Source organism: Labrus bergylta, chromosome 1, assembly GCF_963930695.1.
Source record: "Labrus bergylta chromosome 1, fLabBer1.1, whole genome shotgun sequence".
Taxonomy (NCBI): Eukaryota; Metazoa; Chordata; class Actinopteri; order Labriformes; family Labridae; genus Labrus; species Labrus bergylta.
The window spans coordinates 19,560,763-19,582,628 of record NC_089195.1 but is presented as its reverse complement, the minus strand read 5'-3'; the positions used below and the strand labels follow the sequence as shown (position 1 = coordinate 19,582,628).

At 39.5% G+C, this 21,866-nt stretch overlaps 1 protein-coding gene across 2 annotated transcripts in view; it reads right to left on the bottom strand.

The window, feature by feature from the left end:
• Positions 1–12,108: 12,108 nt before the first annotated feature.
• LOC109991487 (protein ELFN1-like) overlaps positions 12,109–21,866 on the bottom strand; it is a 129,967-nt gene continuing 120,209 nt past the window's right edge. For both annotated transcript variants that reach the window (XM_065955886.1, XM_065955891.1), the window contains 4 exons: positions 20,955–21,679; positions 20,710–20,863; positions 19,753–19,919; positions 12,109–17,728 (listed from right to left, as the gene is read on the bottom strand). In XM_065955886.1, the coding sequence (XP_065811958.1) occupies positions 15,592–17,728; positions 19,753–19,919; positions 20,710–20,863; positions 20,955–21,241 (2,745 nt within the window). In that variant the 5' untranslated portion in view covers positions 21,242–21,679 and the 3' untranslated portion in view covers positions 12,109–15,591. The remainder of the gene's footprint in view (positions 17,729–19,752; positions 19,920–20,709; positions 20,864–20,954; positions 21,680–21,866) is intronic.

Below are 21,866 nucleotides of genomic sequence, written 5' to 3'. Positions count from 1 at the left end.
ATCAGCCCATCATCTCCCAGTCGAAACCAATTAGGACACCCCTTGATATCTCATTAACTTTAAATGAGGTGTATGAGCGAAATCGAAAAATACCAAAGCGTAGCTTTATAGCTCTGCATCACAAATCAGATTTCAAAATCATAAACATATACCAATCCTCATCGAGTAATAAACAATCAATTTTAATAGGCATGTCTTCACGAAAAGGCGGCAGATTTCATTCTAAGGCAGCACTAAATCTTTGGAAGCGATTTGTCTTCATGTTTAATTTATTAAAAAGTATAGGAGTGGCATTTCAGCTTTCTTTTCTTTTTTCCACCATAGATAAATATTGATAAGTGTGGCCTGCTGGGAGAATATATTCCACTGGAGTCCCCAGCTGGAAACCAGTGAGGCTTATGGGACAGAAAGAGAGGTGAGAGAGGATCTGTCACCTCCTTCTTTTATCTTTATCTCTTGTCTCTCCCTGTCTTTACCTTTCTCACTAAACTCATCTGTTACCACTCACACAGGAAGCTGAGTATCTCTCTGTGAAGAGTTGTTCTCCCACCTCTTTATCCACTCTCCTGCTCTCTCTCTCTCTCTCTCTCTCTCTCTCTCTCTCTTTCAATAAAACCCCAACAGAGATAGACTGTCATATTTTAGTTCAGGTCTTGCTTTCTTCTCCTTTGGGTTCCAACTTGAGATGGAGCAGTATTCATGTGGACATATAGAAAAGAGAGGAGGGGCGGCGGATGAGTTCTTAACTCTTCTCTTTTACAGTATGACCTTTTTCACTCCTGTAGTCAGTCCTGCATTAACCTGAAGCAACTGTGGGGAAGAATCTCAAGTCTACTTTTGCCACCCATGGACCTATTTTTATAGATTTTGCCAGATTTTCTAGCTGTTATAAAAGCATTGGAAGCAACAAAGGAATAACACAAATATTGGAAAGAACAATCCAAGAGGCATGTTTCTAAAGGTTCAAACAAATGACCACATTTCTGGTTCAAGTCTGTGTTATATGTCCATACATTTGCATCGATTTTGCCCTTCTATGGACAATGACTTAAATGTTAAGTTTGATAATGAATTGGCACTCTGAGTTGGTTCTCATTTATAGACAGCAACGAGAAATACTAAAAAACAAAAACTACTCTGTGTGAAACGTGTGGATGTCTGGCCCAACAGACACTGCCTACCAAGTCATGTCGAAAATAGACTGTGCGTGTTTCTTGGCATAGCAGAGTGGAGAGCACTCCTGTGATGCGTTGCAGCTCTGCAGGTGGCAGTACAAACATTAACTAGAGTGCCTGTTCCCATTAACAGTGAACGTGAGCCCCTGGAGTATAAAAGACTTGTATACTTTTTACACATGAAGTTGTGTTTCCAAGGCCTGTGAAGAGTCTTTGATGTGTGTATTCTTTTTTTAACTTGAATTATCATTTGAATTCAGGTGTTAAATTACTGTTTTTATCTTTTTTTTACAACTCAGTGAAAGCATCATTTTCGTAACCCCTTGTCAAAGGTTATGGCCTTTGTATGGAAAAACCAAAAATGGTCTGAAATGGTCTCATTTAAGTATCAGAGAGCCATGTGCAGGTTAATGTAATTATTCGTTATTTTAGTCAGACAGTAATTTGTCTAACAGCACTATATCATCCTCTGTCTTTAATCATCTCATGGCTCAACATTTGATGATGGAAACAGCTGACTTGGCTGAGATAAAAAACAGCTTGACAAACTTGGATAGACAAATTTTCTGCGGACAAGTTTCAACGCAAACATTTTTGAGATTCATTTCCTACCTCCCTGGCATCCTTTGCCTTATTACATTCCTCAGTTTTCAATAAAGTCAGCTTGTACAACCATACAACTTAAAATGAGTAATCTGATAAATCAAACAGTCTTTGTTTTTGCCGGTATCATCTCATAATGCAGCTTTGAGTGCAGACTGAAAACTCAGAGGTGGAGATTTCAACTTAGTTCTGACATTGAGTGTTTATTACTTGACCACATTACTTATAATGACGATGAACTGTTTAAATAACAGTAAAATGTGAAATGTGGGCAAAACAATGGAGACTGTAAAGCTGAATTTGTTTTTTTTTTTCTTTTCTGCTTGAACTAAGTTGCTTCTCTGTGTCCAACTCTGAAATGTCAGTTGTCAGCGTGCACTTGAAAGCACCGACAGGGTGAGTTTTCAAAACACTCTGTAGGTGCTCCCCTCCTCATGATACTAACACAACTCTGACAAAACCTAAAGGTTAGGAACTGTTTGTTGTGATGAATTGCCAAACCCAACCACATTTCAGGTTCCTTCAAGTTAAGCTAAATGCTTTCCTGTCATGATGATAGCTGATATCTTAGGCTCTGTGGAAGTTAGAAAATCATTCAGGAAAAACATGAATTATTCAGAACAAAAGTGGACAGAAATATCATTAATTGGATCAGTAGAAATCTTAAGGGATAATGCATTGAAGAGGTGGAAAGGACCTTTTGAAGCTTTTAACAGATTTTTTTCTTTTTATTGTAAGACAAACATCAGCTAAAAACAAAATTCAAGATAATTTAATTACAAAATGATCTAAACATATTGATAGATAAATATTCAATATTGTTTTTTGTTTTAGAACAACATAAAAAAAAACTGTTATGCCCTTTAAAAATCCAGTATTTTAATTATAATGTGGCCTCATTAGAAATTTGGGATATTTTCTGCCATTACCATCAGCCACCTCATGATCATTCTCTGGCAATAACAATAAGCCAAGGCTAATGGTGCAATGATGCACTCAGAGACGGTGCCAGACCAAGAGAACAAATTTGGACGCAGTTGTTACGGGGCAAAGTTTACACCTCTGATGACGAACCTGCACAGAGCAGCTTCATTAACACATCTCTCTCCATTCATTATAACATTTTTGGAGCTGCTGCAAGTGCTTAATGTTTTGGCAAGTGTAATTCTCAACAGCCACTGCCTCTTATCCTCACTCCCCTACAGTATACATGTCTGTTCTGCCAGTGGAAAGTGCAGGCAGGCATGTCTCCTGGCAGATTCCAATATGGCTCGCCAGAGTGGGAGAGTGACAGTTTAGCTAATTAGAGCACTTTTAATTTGCACTGCCTTGATCTCTCGTCTAAGCCTCCTTCAATCCGGATACCTGTGTGCGTGTGCAGGAATGTGTGCTGTGGTGTGTTTTGTATATTTTCAGCTTGTTCTGTGTCACCTTGTGTGGTGATTTGGAAAGGTGAGAGAGGTCTAGGAAGGCTAAATGACAAAATGTCATCATTTAGCCTTTTACCCAAACTGTATCAATTGCTCTTTCTCTCTAATTTATTTGTGTTCTCTAGCATCATGTCTCCATGGCTTCATATCTCATCTTGTAATGAAAGCAGCAGAGATTCAGGATCAACAACCTCCGTTTCTCCAATGTGAGTTTTTCAGCTTGGGTCCTTGTTTTGAAACTAAATGCAATTGTCTTTAGTAAAAAGATCTTAGACTGCATTATGTTTCTTCCCTACCCTGAGATTGTAACTGCTTGATGACTGGACTCTTTAGATATTAAAAAAAAAATTAAAAGGTTAGATTCATTCACCAGGTTAAAGTGAGGATACCCGGCGTAACTGCTGACCTAATAACTCATAAGTCATGTTGTTCCCCTCTCAGCCAGCCGCGACCTTTCCACAGTGTTCTCTCACTTACACTGTACATTATTAATGCTGCTTGGCCTATCGTTTGTACGTGTGTCTTTCTGTGTGTGCTGCAGCAAGATATAAGGCCCTCCGTTTCTGAGGGTTGATTTTTAATATGTATTAATACAGTGGTGAGAATGTTTCCCGTTATCAGCCTTAACATCATGCACTATCAAACCGCCTCCCTCTACAGGCTGTCCCACATTAGTGTCTCGATCTTTTGATAGAGACACCGTGTCTAATTCAAATTTTTAAAAGAAGGTTATTCCACAAAGACAACCCCAGGGGCTCTGAAAGAAATCAAAACTCTGAAAACGAGCAAAGAACCCCGTCTTTGTGCACTCTTTTATCTTCCTTAGCCCCTTATACTTAATTCTGTCTCCTGCTTCTTTCTCTTCATTTCCCCTTTCCTTCTGTCCTCATTCATATCTCTACTAGCCTCCATTCCTGCCGGAGGTGTCATTCTAAATGCCATTTGGAGAATAAAGGAGGGGGGTTATATTGTTTGTGCCTGGGGAGGCTTCTTTTTGTACTCAGGCCCACATTGATGTGAACAGCAATAGAGTGATGGGTGGAGACGTGCAGCACACATGAAAAAAGCAAATATTTTGGTCACTACTGCTCTGGCTGTGATGAGCTTGACAACTACTTGTGTTCAGAACTCTGACACGGGGGGGGGTAAACTGGAGGCTCCTTCTCTGCTCTGCGTCAGACTGCTTTGATAAGAGCACATCTAGAAAGGGCAGCTCTCAACCATAGTGCTTCAAAACAAGACTTAATGTAGGTTCTCTTCCACTGTGAGGAGCAGTAATACCACAAGTTGTTTGGCTGCCCTTTTCAACCGCCCCACCGGGTACACGAGTGGATTCTCTCTATTTGCCGAGAGGGCTCTTTAATAAGCTTCTTGCTCTGCGTCACCACTGGGTTATGTGAATTTCGGAAATATCACGAGTGATTGTGAAAGTTAGAAAAAACAGAAGCAGATCTTGACCTATTGTTATTATTTTTTTTAACCATAGGTTCCCAAACTGCCATGCCAAGGACCCCCATATAGCATCAAACAATGGTTGGGACCCCCTCTAGCACATTTTCACAAATATCGCTAACATTACGATTGCAAATATCAATAATTAAATCAACAACTTCTCAATATGCTTCCTTGATTTATTAACAATCCAAAATCTTCTTTTTCAATAATTAGTAGTGCATGTAGTGTGTCTGTATTATTATCTTTTTATACAACTTTTTGAGCATTTCCAAATATATCAAGGATTCCTCTGTTGTAATCTGAAGTCAATAGTACAGATTTATACATGGATGGCATGCAGTAGACGCTGTTTTATGGGTCACCTGGGATATTGCTATCTGAAGGACATTTCATTATGGCTGAAATGTGAGCATCTGTTTTTTTTTTTTAAATTGTCACTTTCACTGACACCCATTCACATCAAAAGTCTATGCGTCAGCCAGTCATGTTTGCAATTGAGGATGCCCGACCTGAGCCCGTCAGGGCCCTTTAGGGAACTTTGGTTCAGACCATTTCGGAGCATAAATTTATAAATGATATTTGAAATGAGCTATATAACTAAACTTGCCTTGCCTTACACTGCTTCCTGTTAAGTGCTGAGGTTTGTTTAACTACATAGCGCAGCTCATGGCTCATTCAGGTGGTGAATATTCATGTGATAAGGATTATGGCCATCTAACTAAAATTTTCACCGAGGAAGTTTACAATTTCTTAAAACTGCAGGATGCAGGATTTGTGGAGTCTGACAACTTTTCCCACACATCAGAAAACACAAATCAACAAAAGCACTCATATAATGTTTTCTTTTGTTTTAATATGTAAATGAACAAATTACTTGAAATGTGGACTTAGTTGACTGTGAATTCACACGCAGTTAATTGAGAGTCACTTGCCTTAAGTGAAAATTGGGAGCCTTGTGTCTGAAATCAAAGCTTCTAAAAAAATGCACATACAGGAACCCATTTCATAAAACAAGAGGATGGATTGCCTCAAAAGTGTTTATTGGTCATTAAAAGTTTTTAGATTTCTTTTAAATAAATTGATAGTGTGGACAAAGAATTGCGTCATACAGAATAATGTGGATCTTTGAGCAGCTATAGTGACAGTACCATCTCACTTACCTGAAGCTGGTTGGGTGCACTTGAACTGGGCATTCTGGCTCTTCCAGCTAGTAGCAGCAGTGAATGCAACTTTAGCACTGCTGGAAGAACCACCAACCAGAGAAGGACATCACTGAAGCCATCCACAGTGGACACCATTCTCTTCCTCCACAACATCTCCAAATAAACCAAGGCGGTTGGAGTGAGTCATCTCCTCACAAGGACTAAGTCGGGACAATTGTTAATGGTAAGACTCAAACATGATTTGAAATTCTAGACTGTAAATAAACATAGACATTGTGTGAGTGAAGACACCCATTTGTTTCTGATGGGCTGTTTTTGAAGCCTATCCATGGCCTGTGCCATATTGAAAATGCTGACTGTCAAACTTTTGGTCATCTTAACACCAGGCTGAGCTGGAGCTGAGTCGGGCCTTAAGTCTCCTGACAGACTGTGACAACACAGCAGCTTGGAGTCAGATCAGTCACATCCCTAATTATGCATCACTTGTGTCATTTTTTACTTCCAAAAATAAAAACTGGTGAGTTATAATACAATTTATATCCTATACAGTGTGTGCCAATTTAAGACTTTAAAGGAAGATTTTTTTTTGATCCAGCAGATGTCGCCCTTGAGCACCAGCATGAAACCAAAACAACTCGCGCTGCATTGTTGTGTTAGCATGCTAATGCTAGCGATCTTTATTATGCTTGTATCTTCACACTGCATGTAAATTTACACAAAATGACCGTGATCTAGAAACGGTTACGTGACATTCAATTAAGCAGTGAGTACAGTATGTTATTCTTCTTTTCTCTAGTACCTAGTAAACTACTTTTATATGCAAGGTGATGAGCCGGCTGGTCGTCCCGGCGATGTCAACAAAGTGTAGCTACGGCTCGGTAAGCTCGGAAAACATCACAGACAGTTGTACTCACACTCATTGTAGACAGTCATGACTCACAGAGTTATTTTCAGAGGATATATTTGATTCCTTCTACATTTAAGTGTGAAAAATCACATATTCTTTAACTAATCAGACCAAAATCTGAATCCGAATAGAAACTGAATTGACAATCTTAAACTGAAATTTTAATAAGTGAAGTTATTAGATAAATTTGGCGCGACTCCATTGCTGGTAATAGCAAAAGCAATAATGCAATGCAATAATTTTGATACATCCTGGATTAAATCCTGCATTTAATCATCCTGACAGATTCAGTATTTGAGCACTATTTCAGTAAATTATTTGTATCCTTAGTGTGAAGTATAATTACAATTTTAATGTTCCGGGCCTAAGAGTGTGACTCACTACCTCAGCATTGGTTAGTGTTTAAGTTTGCACCACTACTCCTGTCAGTCTATGTGAGCTTAAGATCCGAGATCCGAGGTGTCACAATGAGGTTGGAGAGACAGATGATGTAACTGTGGAGACATACAACACCTGCCCTGGGTTAAAATCACACAGGACAGATAGAAGATGGGAGGATAATGAAAAAACCTGTAGGAACATTTTCTTGTCTCGACAGAAGCCGCCTAAAATAAGGCCCCCGAGCCACTTCTAACACAGCAGTTTAGAGATAAGGAGTAATGAACCTCACTAGTTGTGTACTGAAGTTGCATCATTTAGTACATGATGGAAAAGGAATGTGCTCCTGCACATAAATTCAACCACCATTATGATTCTAAAAAGTTTCAACTGGGAAAATAAGCTCCTGATCAAGGCTTATTGTTGTTGCATGGTTGTTGTGAAACAAGCGATGAAATTATTAGGGCCAAGACTCATGGAGGGACAAGAATTTACATTCTTTTCATGGTTGAATGTACTTCAAGCCAATGCATTTCAATTGTAAGCATATTCCTCCCCCTCCAACAAAAAGCCCTTGCCTGGTGAAGTAGTATACAGTCAACCAATTGGCTCCTGTTGAATACTGCCTCTTAAAGCATCCAATTTTAGGGGCTTCCAGTATAGCCAGGAGTTATTAGGATAAGGAAAAAGGGATATACAGGCCAAGGCCTCCTTTTCCTTTTCAGTTATGTTGATTTTCCCTCTACAACATCAGGAAGATAAGACCTTACCTGTCAGAGCATGCAACACAGCTCCTGGTGCAGGCTCTTGTGATATCACACATTGACGTTTGCAGCTCCCTGCTGGCAGGTCTTCTAACATGCAAACCATTGCAGATGATCCAACATTTAAGGCATCTGATCTGAACTTCACAACAAGGCCCCAAGTCTCTAGCTAGACTCTTCTCCTCTGTCAACGCCCAGTGGTGGAACAAACTACCAAACTCCACTCGATCGGCAGAGTCCCTCTGCACCTTTAAGAAAAAGCTAAAGAACCAGCTTTTTCATGGACACCTTCACACTTAAGGATATTGATGATTTTGATGATGATGATGATGATGATGATTTTTGTTTGATGACCAATAATTGAAGAAATTATTTAGGATGGTATTGATGCTGATTAGAACTCTCAAGAACAGCTGTCAATGTTGTGCTTTGCCTCTGTGTACTGCCTGTCAGCACCTGTGTGTGATCAAACTTGAAGCTGTTTGTTTGCCCTTACTGAAGTTGTTTCCTCCTCTCTAGATCCTTGCTGGTGTTATTCTTTCTCTTTGATGTACATCACTTTTGATAAAAGTGACTTTCACTTTTGATAAAAGTGACTGCTAAGTGAATTGCCAAATTCTAGACTGTGAACTCACCACAGATCGTAAGGCCATGTGTCTGCTTCAGCCTGGAAGAGCTCCTCGGCTGCCAGTGCAGGTAAGAAATATGAGCAAGTTTTGAAGAATCTTTCATATCCTAAATTCTATATGTACTGGTTATTTTTTGAAAAATAGTAACATCAGCATAATCAGCAGGTAGATCCTAAGATGGAAACTCAACATAGGATAAACATTAGCATTAGCTTGTGTTGACTAGCTAAAATTTCAAGTTTACATAAACCCTTTTCACATATATGGAAATCTCCTGAAAAACTCCAGAGATTAGTCTACCCGGAGGGGCTTTAGGGTATATGTGAATGGAAACAGCTGAATTTTTTGCACGGACTTTACTCTGAGTTTCTCCAGCGAGACCCCTAGTATTTTTTCCGCAGAAAGTCTGAGTGAGCTGATGTGAGAATGCAGCAGGATATACTCTGAGGATTCACCTCGAGTTCACCTCGAGCCAATGGGACCCCAGTGACATTTATATACAGTCCTCCTGTAATTATCTAGATATTACCGGAGTGCATATGTGAAAACGGCTATAAAGTAGCGAGCAGCTATAGTGGGGGTGGGGGCTGGATAATAGTTTGTTGGTTCTCAGCCATGGATTTTAACATTACAGTCATGACACCTTATCACCGCATCATTAAAACCAACATTTCACTCCCCCCAGTTTGTATCTCAGATTTTGTGTTCATAGTGTTTAATTCCCAAGCTCAAGCAAGACATCAGGTGACCAATGAGTTCATCTTGATTTATGATTTCAGTGGAGTTCAGCCCCGAGAACATTGACTGACCCATTGCTTCTGTGACATAACTATCCATGTTGTGAAGAAGATCCAGTAGTTTGATAATCAGTTTAGTTTCTGTAACTTTCTTTTAGGAATAATTTGTTTTCTTTTGTAACCACAGTATCAGACAGAATTGTAACATGAATTCAAATTAAAAAGCAAAGCCACTGCCTTGTGTAGCAGCAATGATGTCTCTCAGAACAAAGCATTAACCATTTCTTGCACAATGAAAATTTAATTGAAAGCCCCTCTCTGTAATTAGATGGTCTAACTATAAAGAAAACAGCTGTAAGGGGGTCAAAGCCATTTAAGATATATTTTTAATAAAGGTAACCCAAATTTCAGATAATGATGATGAAGCGTCTAAGAGCAAAATCAAACTAGTGATTAATTTTTTATTTTTTTTTACAAAAGGTCCTGAAATTTCTGGTGACGGTTATATCACCGTTTTATTTTTGGGCCCTGTATACAAAAAACTAAAATGTATGTTTTTAACAAATTGGTCTTCTATAGCGCTTTTCTAGATACTCAAAGACACTAATTAATAGTTATATTAAAAACTGCAATTTCCTGTGGTGAAAAAAAATTCTAAAAATGTTTTGACTCACTCTGGGCGGAGATACGAGTTCAAGATTCATACGACTTCAATAGATGGTTCACTGGGTCGATTCACTTCTTGCTGTCAATTTGAAATTCAGCAAAGCGAGCATCCTAATTCATCTCACCGAGGACACAATCCAAAAAGTGCATTTCATCTAAAGTGCCAAATCAACACGACATTATATTTGCCCCCTTTTTGAAGTCCCTCCTGAGACGGTATTTTGACTGATGTGAATTCAGGTCTTTTTTACAACAAATTTGACCCATATTTACAATTACCCAGATTTTGTTGGAGTGCGTAGGCTTGTCAAATTATCTTTTTAACATGGGATATGACATTTCTTTAACTTTGCAAATGTCAGTCATTAATGGACTTAACATTTTGAACAATTATTTATAGTAATGTCTTTTTGTTGCCTTGAGATATAAAACTCCAAATTGGCTCAAAGTTAAATTGTCAAGCAGTAGATATTTCATGGCGAGCCCTTGTGCAGCCACAGAGTAAATCAAATATTAGGATAAAGGACAGAACAGGACATGATTATAGAACCTTTCTCACTGGATTATTGTTTAATGTAGATATGTTGTGTCACAGCAGGGCTTTGTACGTTTTCTCTCCACCTTGGCCCTTAGCAGCATTTTCCCATTGGATGGCAATGTCTGTTGGGTATCTCAACGACTATCATAAAGGTTGCCCTTTTCCTGGATATCCATGTTTCCCTAAAGGATGAATCCTGGTAATTTTTGTGATTTCTTGACATTTCCTTTAACAACGTTTGCTGGTCAAAGTTTATACAGGTTAAGTGTAAAAGTTCAACATCTACTGAAAGCAGAGAATATAATACTGTAGTGATCCAAAAACGGATAGCTTTCCCATCAGCTGCTCTCTTTGCTTAATGATAATTTGAAATATAACCATTCTAGCACCCTCAACTAAAACGATACGATCTGAATAAACTTTACTGTGCTACTTGAATCATACCAGTTTGATGAACTGTAAACTGTGATAAGTACCACGATTAATTGTATGGACTTAAACTATAGGTGTCTGTCTTAGATGTTGAGCTGAGAAGAAACTTTAGTAACACATCAGCTGATTGAATCTGGAAATGAGGATATAACAGCCTTTTTTGTGCTTTGTATGAAATGAACTGGTCAGAATGGTATCCAGAATGACAACATACTGGACTGATGTTACTTTGTTAAAATTTGATGTTCATGCTTTGTTAGATGGCTGAAATCCCAAAAACTATTACAATACTTTTTTTCTGAATACCTGAGAATATAAATCCTGAAAACAATGTTCAAATAATTATTTCTCAAGTTAAATCTAAGCCTCTTTGAAATTGGGCTGCATCTCATGCAGGATGTGTAAAATTAGAACACTTATAACTATAGTGTAAAATATCTTTGCATTGGGTTTTTATGTAATCACACAAAGCAAAAAATGCTTCACCTTAGTCTGATTACTCAGTTATGCAATGAGGCATTAGTGATCATGGGATAATGAATCAGACAATGGTTTAAACCCATCATAAACGTCCCACCACAGCTGAGTTGTAGATGGTGCAACAGTTTCTGAATGTATTTGGCTTATTATTGTCTGACTTTCTGAAATTACTGAACAACAATTGTTCCTGTACCATACCTTCCTTTTCACTCTCCCACTCTCAATCTTGCACAAACATATTTTCTCGTATATAACTACGAATATATTTTTATGTGAACAGATTTTGTAACACTGCTGTACAGGATTGCTGCCAACAAAGTAAAGAAATAGTGTTTGGTTTACTATGGATTATACTCCAGGATAACGCTGGGACACCAGCAGTTCAGCTACATGTTCCCCTGTGCATCATTCACAAGTCTTGACTGTGTCTTTTTCATGGAAACTGGGAAAGTGCTAAGAACGAGATATTTATGTTACATTTTTTTAATTATAACTTTTTAATATAATCTTTTAATATAACTTTTCAAATTTCAGAGACAGACATTACAAAACCGTAAATAACACCAGAATTGTCTATGGCTAGATGCCACTGAAGCTATGCTTTTTTGTGATATATAGATAACCCTTTTAAGCATTTACTGAAGCAAAAGTATTAATCAACCACTGTTCAATGTAGAGATGTAAAATGAAAGTCCTGAGTGTTGAAAACATCTTGTATGTGTATAGTTTTTCTCCAGGAAAGGAGACAGTGAAAGAAAGGCTATTTTTATTGTGCTCATTTTAATTTTTTTGACACGAAAATAAATAAAGCCTCTGAGAGATCCTATGGCAGAACGTTTCTCTCTCTCACTTTTCTTTCTTGCTCCTGAGTCATTCATTTGAAGAAAATAACACAAGCTTCCACTGAAGATTTCCTTGCAGCATGCTCCATTGTCGTCTCTGTCTCTGTTGTCAGTAGGATCTCTATTTATTTCCACTTTCTAGGCATTGTTGTTTCAAAAAACACAGTTTCTCTTCATCACGCCTCAAAGAATAGCAGCAGCACTGATTGGGGTCACTGTTGACTGGTTTCCTCAACCCTCAGTTCCTTGATGTCTGATTCTAGAAAAGCTCTGCTACTCTTTGACACATGATAAATTCAGGCCATTATTGTTCAAAAACAAAACAGGAAAAAAAAAAAACAGTAGTTCAATACATCGCTACATTAATATAACTGTTACTCTAAAAATGCTCAAGTGAGGCTTAAGAATCAAGCAATTATAAAATTGCAGTCATGATAGTATAAGTTAAGAAACCAGGACATTATTTTGATTTTCAAAGCAATGTTTAAGTTACAAAGACTAAAGAAACTTGAATGTTTTAAGGCTGTTGTTGTTAAGTTAAAGCCGCAATCTGGGACGTGTAATACAGAAACAACCACGGCTCTCCAGTATCCTCTTAGATCAGAGTTTTTTGTTTGCTGCAGCAGAACTGTGTTTGTCGCTGCTGCAGGAAAAGGAGAGAAAATGTCCCTTTAGAGCCACACAAATGAAAGAACTTCCCAGTGCTACAAACAGCTGTGGAAATGTCACTAACCCACGATTATGGCTTTAACTAGGCTTGATGACTTGAGCATTCTCAACTCATTATAGCAGAAAAAAAAAAATGTATTTTATACAGTATTTCCATTCACCATAAACGTTTCATTGTCTGCCAGCTCTTTTGTTTCTATTGTTTAGTTTTCAATGTTGTTTCAAGGTTGGAGTCAATTTTTGTTTCAATCCAGAATGCAAAGTGAGTTTGATTCACTAAGTATAAGTATGTTGTTACAAATTTCATGTCAGTACTGTCAAAACAAACTTGTTGAATTCAAAACCTACTGAATTGAGACTGACTCCAACCCTGGTTCACACCCTTCTTAAATAATTGTTTTAACACAGTTCTGTTAAGTATAAACAGCAGTATTTATCTTATCACATTTTCTCCTCTTTTCAGCCTCCATTATTTAGATCCTGCAGATACACACATAGTCTCTTTCTTCACGCTAGTGATACTAACATTTTATTCTAACACCGCACAATTCAGAACCTTAAAAAATAATTGATAAGGCAAAAACCCATTGCTATTTCTTCAACAGACGTCTGCAGGGAAAATGTTGGGCGCCTTGTGGACGTCTGGCTGAAATTATGATACAAACTGGTCCATTAGGATCAGCCTGGTGTGGCCAGATGTGTTTCGGAAAATTTGCCTAATTTTTCTCCAATCTCAAAACACCAGAGGCCATTTGTAAAAAAAGTTTCTATCTGAGAGATGAGGACACTGTTTCAAAACAGCTTGTACATCAGAAACAGAAAATACAGCTAATAAACAGTATTAATTTTCTCAAAGAATACATTCATCTGTGTGTGGTTATGGTTGTGTCGTGTGCACGTACACACTTGAACATGTATTTGTATGCATGTGCTAAAGTTGTAACTGTAAGGATGATGGTGAGCAAATAGTTGGGGCCGGGTCTGGGGCTTTAAGGTTAATTTACTACCACAGTACTTTGGTCTTAGAAATGGTTAGAGGATAGGCGGGAGCAGTGAGCCAATGATGATTGATCGTTTTGTGCAAATTGATCTGTTTGGCAACTTATGTGTATCAATGTAGCGGAGAAGAGGTCTGTAAATAGTATTTAAAATTCTTTCAAATACTTTTTTGTGATTTATCAAGTTGGCACAACGGCACCACAGTGGAACCAGAGGAATTCAAAAATCAAAAGTAAAAAAAACCTGCAAAATGGGAGGAGAAAAGAAAATGAAGAGTTGATAAAACACAGTGGATCTACAGTATATCGGGAAGGAAGCTGAGAGTTTCAGGTCTTTTCCTAAGAGTCGTTTTTTGATTTTGAACAGTGCAGTTATGTTTCCCCTTTGGGAATTAAAGACATTCATTTGAAGATTAGAATTTTTAGTTGGATTTCAAAATCAAAAACGTACAATTGTAAGTAAGCAGGTAGGTAACTAACTTGGGACTCTGGTGTCTGAAAAGTCTGAAAGATTTCAAAACCATGTTGTACAAACAAAACAGTCAGGTCTGTTGCAAATATAGAACTTCTTTCTCTCGCATCTGTATAGCGTTCCCTCTTCAGGAGGATGAGGAGCAGGGGTAGCAGGGTTTCACCAAGAGAGAAGAGGGCCTTGTTTTTGGCTCATTAGAGAGCACATTCCTCTTGGTAGAAAAGAAGAACTCAAATGTCTCGTCCATCACACTGTTTGTCTCTGTTGGTGCGCACTTCTCAGCTGAGAGGTTCAAAACAGTCAAAACACAGTCACACGACAGAGCCATGCCATATTCAAATGATAGAGTATTAATGATGAGGAGCATAGGAATAATAAGAAGACCAGTAATGTAATAAGAATAATTAATAGTAATAACATATCATTCTAGGACTTTTAAATTCTGTATATAAAAACAGTGGCGAGGAGTTGGTACACAGTAGGGCTCTACTATCCCCTTGGTTGATTTGGCACATTATACTCACTCTCTCTTGAGAGCTACCTACTCATTCTCAGCACAGTTGAATATTACCGTTGCCTGGCGACCCATCCAGAATTTGTTTTTTCATGTTTAAAATTTCCCAAATAATGGCAAATTTTTTATTTCTCAAAATATTTGTTTTTTGCTGCAGAATCGCAGGGTGTGATGAAAAAGGACCACCCTAGCAAAACCAAAAATCTTGAGCAATCCTCTGCCTTAATGAGAAATGTGAGGGTGAGGTTATCTGCTGTTGTAAGGTTTTTTATGAATATCAGTCTCAAGGCAGATTAAAAGCAGGCATTTCAGGATGGGTTGCCTGGCAAAGTTTAAGGTTTTTGTTCTCAAGTTTTTTTTTTTTCTTCATTCAAAACTTAGTACAAATAGCTACATAAGTCTGAGCTATAATTCTCATTACATTAGAAAAAGTAACTCAGTCTCTCTATAAGTAATGATTTCTGTTTTTTAATATAATATATTAGTTTGGTCCTCCTTGATGTTATCAGAAGAAAAGGCTTGGTTTGGATGAAGTGTTAGCCATTGTGTGTGAGTGTTTGTGTATTTATTTTGTATTGTATGGACATACTGTATGTGTGCAAAAGACTCTTAAGAGCCTGTTAGTCACGTGGTTTGTTTGTATTTACAGGTCATTTTTCTATTATTCTCTGTATCTGTATCATGTTACGGTTGTTGTTATTTTCCATCTTCAAAGGGTTTGGGGTTTCCAGATATTGGATCAGGTTTTCTGCTGTGCAGACACACCCTTCCAGTAGTCCAAAATGTCGTGAAGATCTTCATCCTTGGCAAACTGCACCTTTCGCCTAAGGGCGTGCCCAGCTGCCACGTATCCTTCGTCCTCCATGGATGCTTGCCGGTGCCTCTTGCGGTGCAGTTTGAACCTCTCCCACAGCCCGAGGGTTGGGGTGCAGAGGAGCCCTTCCTCCTCCTCATCTTCTTCTGGGCTCGAACAGTAGCTGAGGTTGTGATACTGGGGTGAGAGTGGGTAGTGAGGTGAGAGCTGGGAGTAGGCCAGCTCTCGCTGCTTTGCCTGCCTGGTAAGGGTCAGCGGATCTAACACAGAGGGCTTACGGCCTGGGTGGTGGTGCAGTTCCTGCAGAATCTGGGGATGGTGCTGCAGGTCCTGGAGGTGCTGTTGGGATCCAGGATAGGAGTGGCGATGTTCATTGTACTGGCGAATTCTCTGGGCTTCAGCTCGTAGAATAGCTGCTGCAGGGTTGACAGTACGGATAGAATCTCCACCTCCTCCACCTCTTTCTCCCCTCTCTCTCTCTCCTCTCTCTCCTCTCTCTCCTCTCTCTCCGGGCGAGGACCTCTCAATATAGCGGGTTTCTGAAGAGTGGTAGCCTCCCTCTGAGCGAAATGAGCGAGGGCTCCGGGCGGAACCTGGAGATGAGGAGGTACTGGGCCTTTTGGAGGTTGGAGGAGCTTCCATGCTATGGTGTCGCTGCAGCGAATGATGGTAGCTTCTCCCCCTCTCATCTCTTCCACCCCTTCCTCCCTTATACACCGGAGAAAGGAACTCAGTTCCTCTGTCTCCTCTTTCTCCTTGCTCAGAAAGAAGCACCAGCTGTGGCTCTGCAGTTGAAACAGCCCCTCCACCTGCTGAAGAGGGAGATTTCATCCCTTGTTGAAAGGAGGTAGACTCCGATTTGAGAGCATCTATACAGTTGTTGATGATCTGGTTAACTTTATCAACTTCTTTAGCAATGGTAGAGATCTCTGCTACTGAGCCCTGTGGATTTGCTTGAGGGGACATCTCTCTTTCTCGCTCTCGCTCTCGTTCTCGCTCTCGTTCTCTCTCCCTTTCAATACCGGACCCTCTCACCTCCATGTAGTTCATTTTAGCAGGCTTGTGCGCTGGTGTTTCTATCACCTCCTGCAGCTTATATGGATCTATCTCACCACCCTGAGGAAGGTATGGCATTCTGGACAGACTGTCGCCTGCAGCAAGCTTCTGGGAGACAGACCCCCCACTCCCCCCCTCTATATCCCCTTCTCCACCATACTTGAGCTCTATCAGAGTCCTCTGGATCCTGTTCATTTTCCTTTCCTTCTCCTCCATTATCCTCCTCTTCCTGAGGCAGTGGACAACAAGCCCAAGAATTAGTAGCATGCCAAACAAACAGCCTAAGATAGTCATAATGTAATGGGTGGCTGACGATTGATTGGCAGTCCTTCCGGCCCCAGCACGGCGGCCAGTTGACAAGGTCAGACATGTGTGGTTAAAGCGCAAGGAGTTTCGTATAGAAGCCACACAGTATGTGTAGTCAGTGTTGGTTTTTAGGTTATTCAGCTCAATATCTTCTCTCTGGTTTTTAAGAGTCCTGATATCCGTGAAGAAACTGTTGTTATATTGCACCAGGATGTACATTTTCTTGTACGGATGAGGGATCTGAACTGTTATCACAGCGCTTGAATGTTGAACCTGCTTTAGCGTCATGATTGGATTGACATCCGTGAAAATGGGGCTTAAGCTGATCTCCTCATCTGGAGGGGTCCCTGATGCGCAATCATCCAATCCACATGGAGAAGCAAAATCTGGAGGAAGGGTGGTGGAATCAGATGAACCAAGCACAAAGAAGGGAGTAACGCCATCATCTGTGCATACAAGACTGAGTACGTGCAGAGCATTGCGTTGGGTAGGCATACGGGGGTTCTGGCTCAGGAGGTTGTATCCAAAGAATCCCTGTGGGGAGTCACACACCATCCTTTCACTGGTCCTGTTCGGGAAGGCTGAGAGCCAGCGTAGGAAACCCAGCAGCTCACAAGAGCAGTTGAAGGGGTTGGTGTAAAGTTCACAGGTGGTCAGCTTAGAGAGTCCAGAGAACAAACTGCCATCCAGCACCTGGATCCTGAAGTGGGACAAAGGGACAAAAATAGGTTCATTAGAATCTCTATCTTCAGTGAAAATTGCATAGCTAAATACAATACCAATTAGTCATATAAAACATACTCATTGGTTGTTCTTTAACATGATCTTGATGGACCCTGTCCAAATATCTTTAATGTCAATATGTTCTTTTCATCTTCTCCTGGCTCCAGAGACTGGATTAAGTTTGATTTTTAAAGAGCTTTGCCTTATCCTGCCTAAGCTGTGCTCTCATTTGTTTGCTATTATATCTATTGGGATTGGGAAAGCCAACAACTAACTCAAAACATTTCATTTCTTGACATATGTAGACTTAATATATATTCGTTGTTTTAGTGTGGGGAATGACATGTGGCAAAGGAGCCATGGGTTGGATTCAAACTGAGGCTGCCCGCTTTGAGGACTTTAGCCTCTGTACATGGGGTGTGCAAACTAACCACTAGGCCATAGACTTAATATTTTAACTGAGTAAATGATCTTTTTACAAACCTAAACACATATTTTAAAGTTTAGGCACCAACACTTCTTGGTTATGTTTAGATATTTAATCTTATGAGTTTTCTGATTTGCTTGTTTCTCAAGGCACTTTGTAAACTCTTGTTTTTAAAGGTGCTATTTAAATAAAGCATATAATTACTATTATAATTATTGTTAAAAAAAGGGGGGATAAATTTGGTTACATTTTTTTTGTTGATATGGATATATTCACAAGGCACAAACAGTGAATACTATTACTGGATAAAAAAAAACAATAGGCTAGAACATTGTATAAAAAGCCAAAGGTTAGACAAACTTTAAAGCAACATTTAATATATAATCATAGGACAGTAGCAGCCAATTACAGCACAGATATGCAGGAGGAGGTAGGCCTTTATCAAGAAAAATAGAATGCTTAGGAATTTTGGTCTAGTACCGGGTTATATAGCTGTGGGTCATTACAGAGGTCTGGTGAGCTAATGTCTCTAAAATTCCCTTTTTAAAAAAAATATATTTTCAAACTTGGAGTCTTCTGCCCTCTCAACTGACACCACTAGAGGCAATTAGGCAGACTTTGCAAAGCTCCCTCTGGAACCAAAAGGCTTTGTGTGTTCTCGATTTTTTTCTCTTACATATGCAGTCGTACCCTCCAAGACCTGAACACAGACTTTGATCCATAAAATTGGTGCACTTTTCCCTAATGTGCTCTTGTTACTCAGTTCTCTAAACCTACACTCAACAGTCTTACAAATCTCCCAAAATACTTTTCAACAGGACCCCAAAAGCAGTTGAATTTGCTCCATTCAGCTGTTCCTTTCACATTAAAGTTAAAAGATCAATACCAGTTACAGTGCAGATAGCAAGAACAAGACAGGTATTCCCTCTGAGAAAAAGTGGGAATCTCAACTTTTATTGAAAACATGGGATGTTTCAGAATTGCATCATGATTTACTGAGGTACATGTCAATAAAATAAATATATCTTTGGATCTTCTGTGGTGCCTTTTCCAATTGGATGTCTGCACAACTTTAGTTCAATTGGTAGTACTAGCCAGTCACAGCTCAGTAAATTGGTAAATTTAGAAAGCAGCCATTAAACTGATAACATCAGGCATGACAAGTTATACTGATGTATAACTTGTTCGTGAAACTGGCTGTTAACAACCAGCTCCAGTGAAGCTGTGCAAAACATGATTACAACCCTGGCCTAGTTAGTATTATGCACACTTAAACCTGAAAATATAAACTCAGTGTCCCATTGTGAATTGCCCTTTTCATTTTTTGAGTGCTTGGTAGCATTTCCAATTGTCAGCTGCAAAATTGTAACAATAGGATCAGAACAAGCCATGTCTTTTTTTAACTGTAAAATTGTATTAGTAAATGTTCTATTTTACTTCAAGAATAACTTGGTTTATTGATGTTATTTGTTATTCCTAGATCATCCACATTAATATTAAATCAGTTGTTTCAGCACTACAAAAGCAGGTTTTTTTTTCTTTGGTTGAACACATACACAGACCAAGGACAATACCTGTTCATGGAGAGGTCTATATTCTCTATGTTGGGGCACTCCCAGAAGGTGTTTGGTGTAACAGTCTCAATGAGGTTGGCTTGCAGGTAGAGATACTGCAGTTTGCCCAGGCCTCGCAGCATCCCCTCTGTCAGGTTCCTCAACTTGTTGAAGCCCATCTGGAGAACCTGAGGAGGCAAAGACAAGTGGGATTATTCTAATCTCTGAAGTGCTGGCCAGCACCAGGCATCACTCAGTACTGGAAACACGCAGAACAAACAGATGATGGTTCAGTACAATCATGTTTCACATAGTGATCCAAGCCTCTGTGCTGTGTTGAAGATCTTGTACACATTTTACCTCCTGGAAAAGCTCCAGCAGCTGGGGTACATGTGAAAGCATGCCAGCTCATTATGGTTGTGTTCAGCTTAGTTTGGTAAAAAACCCTTTTGCCTCAATGTTTCTGGAAGCCATAATGAGCGGGTGTCTTTGTTGTGCGTTAGTGTTTTCATCTGCATGCAAAGAGGAATTTGTATCATTTACCAAGGACCTTGCTTTGATTAAATTGAAGCTAGAATTGGTGTATTATGATTTAAATTGAAATATTTTATTGATGGTCAGAGGAACGGTGTCTACTGACGAGTCCTCCGTGTGTTCCTGTTATTATTACATGCTACATCATGTTCACTTTCAATGCCTGGTCTGATGAAGCATTTGATTGGCTGAATAGAATCACATGTGATAATCGCTACCTTAAAGGCACGAAAAAAAGCGCAGTTTGAAATACGCTATGGGACTGGCGAAATGTCCAGGGTGTACTCCACCTCTGGGGACATCTGCTTTACTATGATGTAACATATTGTAACTTCTGGATTCAAGACATTAGTCCATTAACCAATGGGTGACGTCAGTGTGGCTTCTTCCACATCTTAAACACAGTTCATGGTGCATTTGCATAATGAGAATATGGTTGCTCACTTGCAGGTTGAATTGGGCTGAGAATGCTCCATCTTCCACATAGCTGATATCGTTCTTGGTGAGGTTTAGATAGGTGAGGTTTCCAAAACGACTGAGTGAAGAGTAATGGACCGACCGTATCTTGTTCTCATTCAGTCTCAGATCCACGATAGTGCTGTTGAGAAGAGCATGAAGGCTTTAGATGTTTTTCCAAACGAAGCAGAAATAATCTCAAGAAAATTCACTTTCATTATACGTTTTCTTACCTGTTAATATGGGAGGGAATGGCCTCATAAGGTGGCTGGTTCATACTGCAGATAGCTAGCCACACAAAGCCCTTCTCCCCTTCAATCAGCCAGCAGTCTGCCGTTACCATTGGTAACCGCATTATTGACAGCAGGGCAAGCCAACAGAGGAAGGAACTGGCTGTGGAGAGGACCACAGATGAACCTCCAGTCAAACTGTGTCTCTGCGGTCCCTGTCCTGTCCTCTGGGCCATCTGGGATGTCATCACAATATCCATTGGAGAAAGCCAAACACAGATGCTTGCCATCTAACATTTATCCATGCAGGCTAGTGCCATTTGAAAGGCAGTGAGGGGCTTATTAATAGCTATATCTCAGTGTATGTTAGCTTGGTTTATGCCTTTTGGGAGATCTGTGTCTGTCAAAATGAAGTCACAGCATTGTAAAGTATTAGCTTGTCTTGCAATCGTTTTATTGAGGTTGTGTTAGAAATTAAGGGATAAAGTAGAAATGAACCCAGGAGTGGGATGTATCACTTGTTTGGCAGTTTGAGTCTCCAGGTAAACACTATCAATTTTCTAATTAGGGGGAACATTTGATTTGTTATGTAAATATTGGCAAATGAAAGTTGTCCTGATGCCAGATTTGCTGGTGCTCATGTCTTCTATGGCCGTCTGCATCTATGATTTGAGGAGCTCCTCTTTTCTTGCTCCCTCATGTTCCAGTGCTGGTGTGGGAGCTTGTCCCTGGAGGGAAAAAGAATGGAGAGAGAAGGGAAAAAGAATGTTAGATAAGAATCTGAAATGAAATACAGTAGTTTATGTGGTGAGATCCTGTCACCTATATGATGACATCAAGTTTTTTCATCTTATATAACTTTTCAGCATTTATATACACACCTGCACAAAGACATCCGTGCACATACACACATTT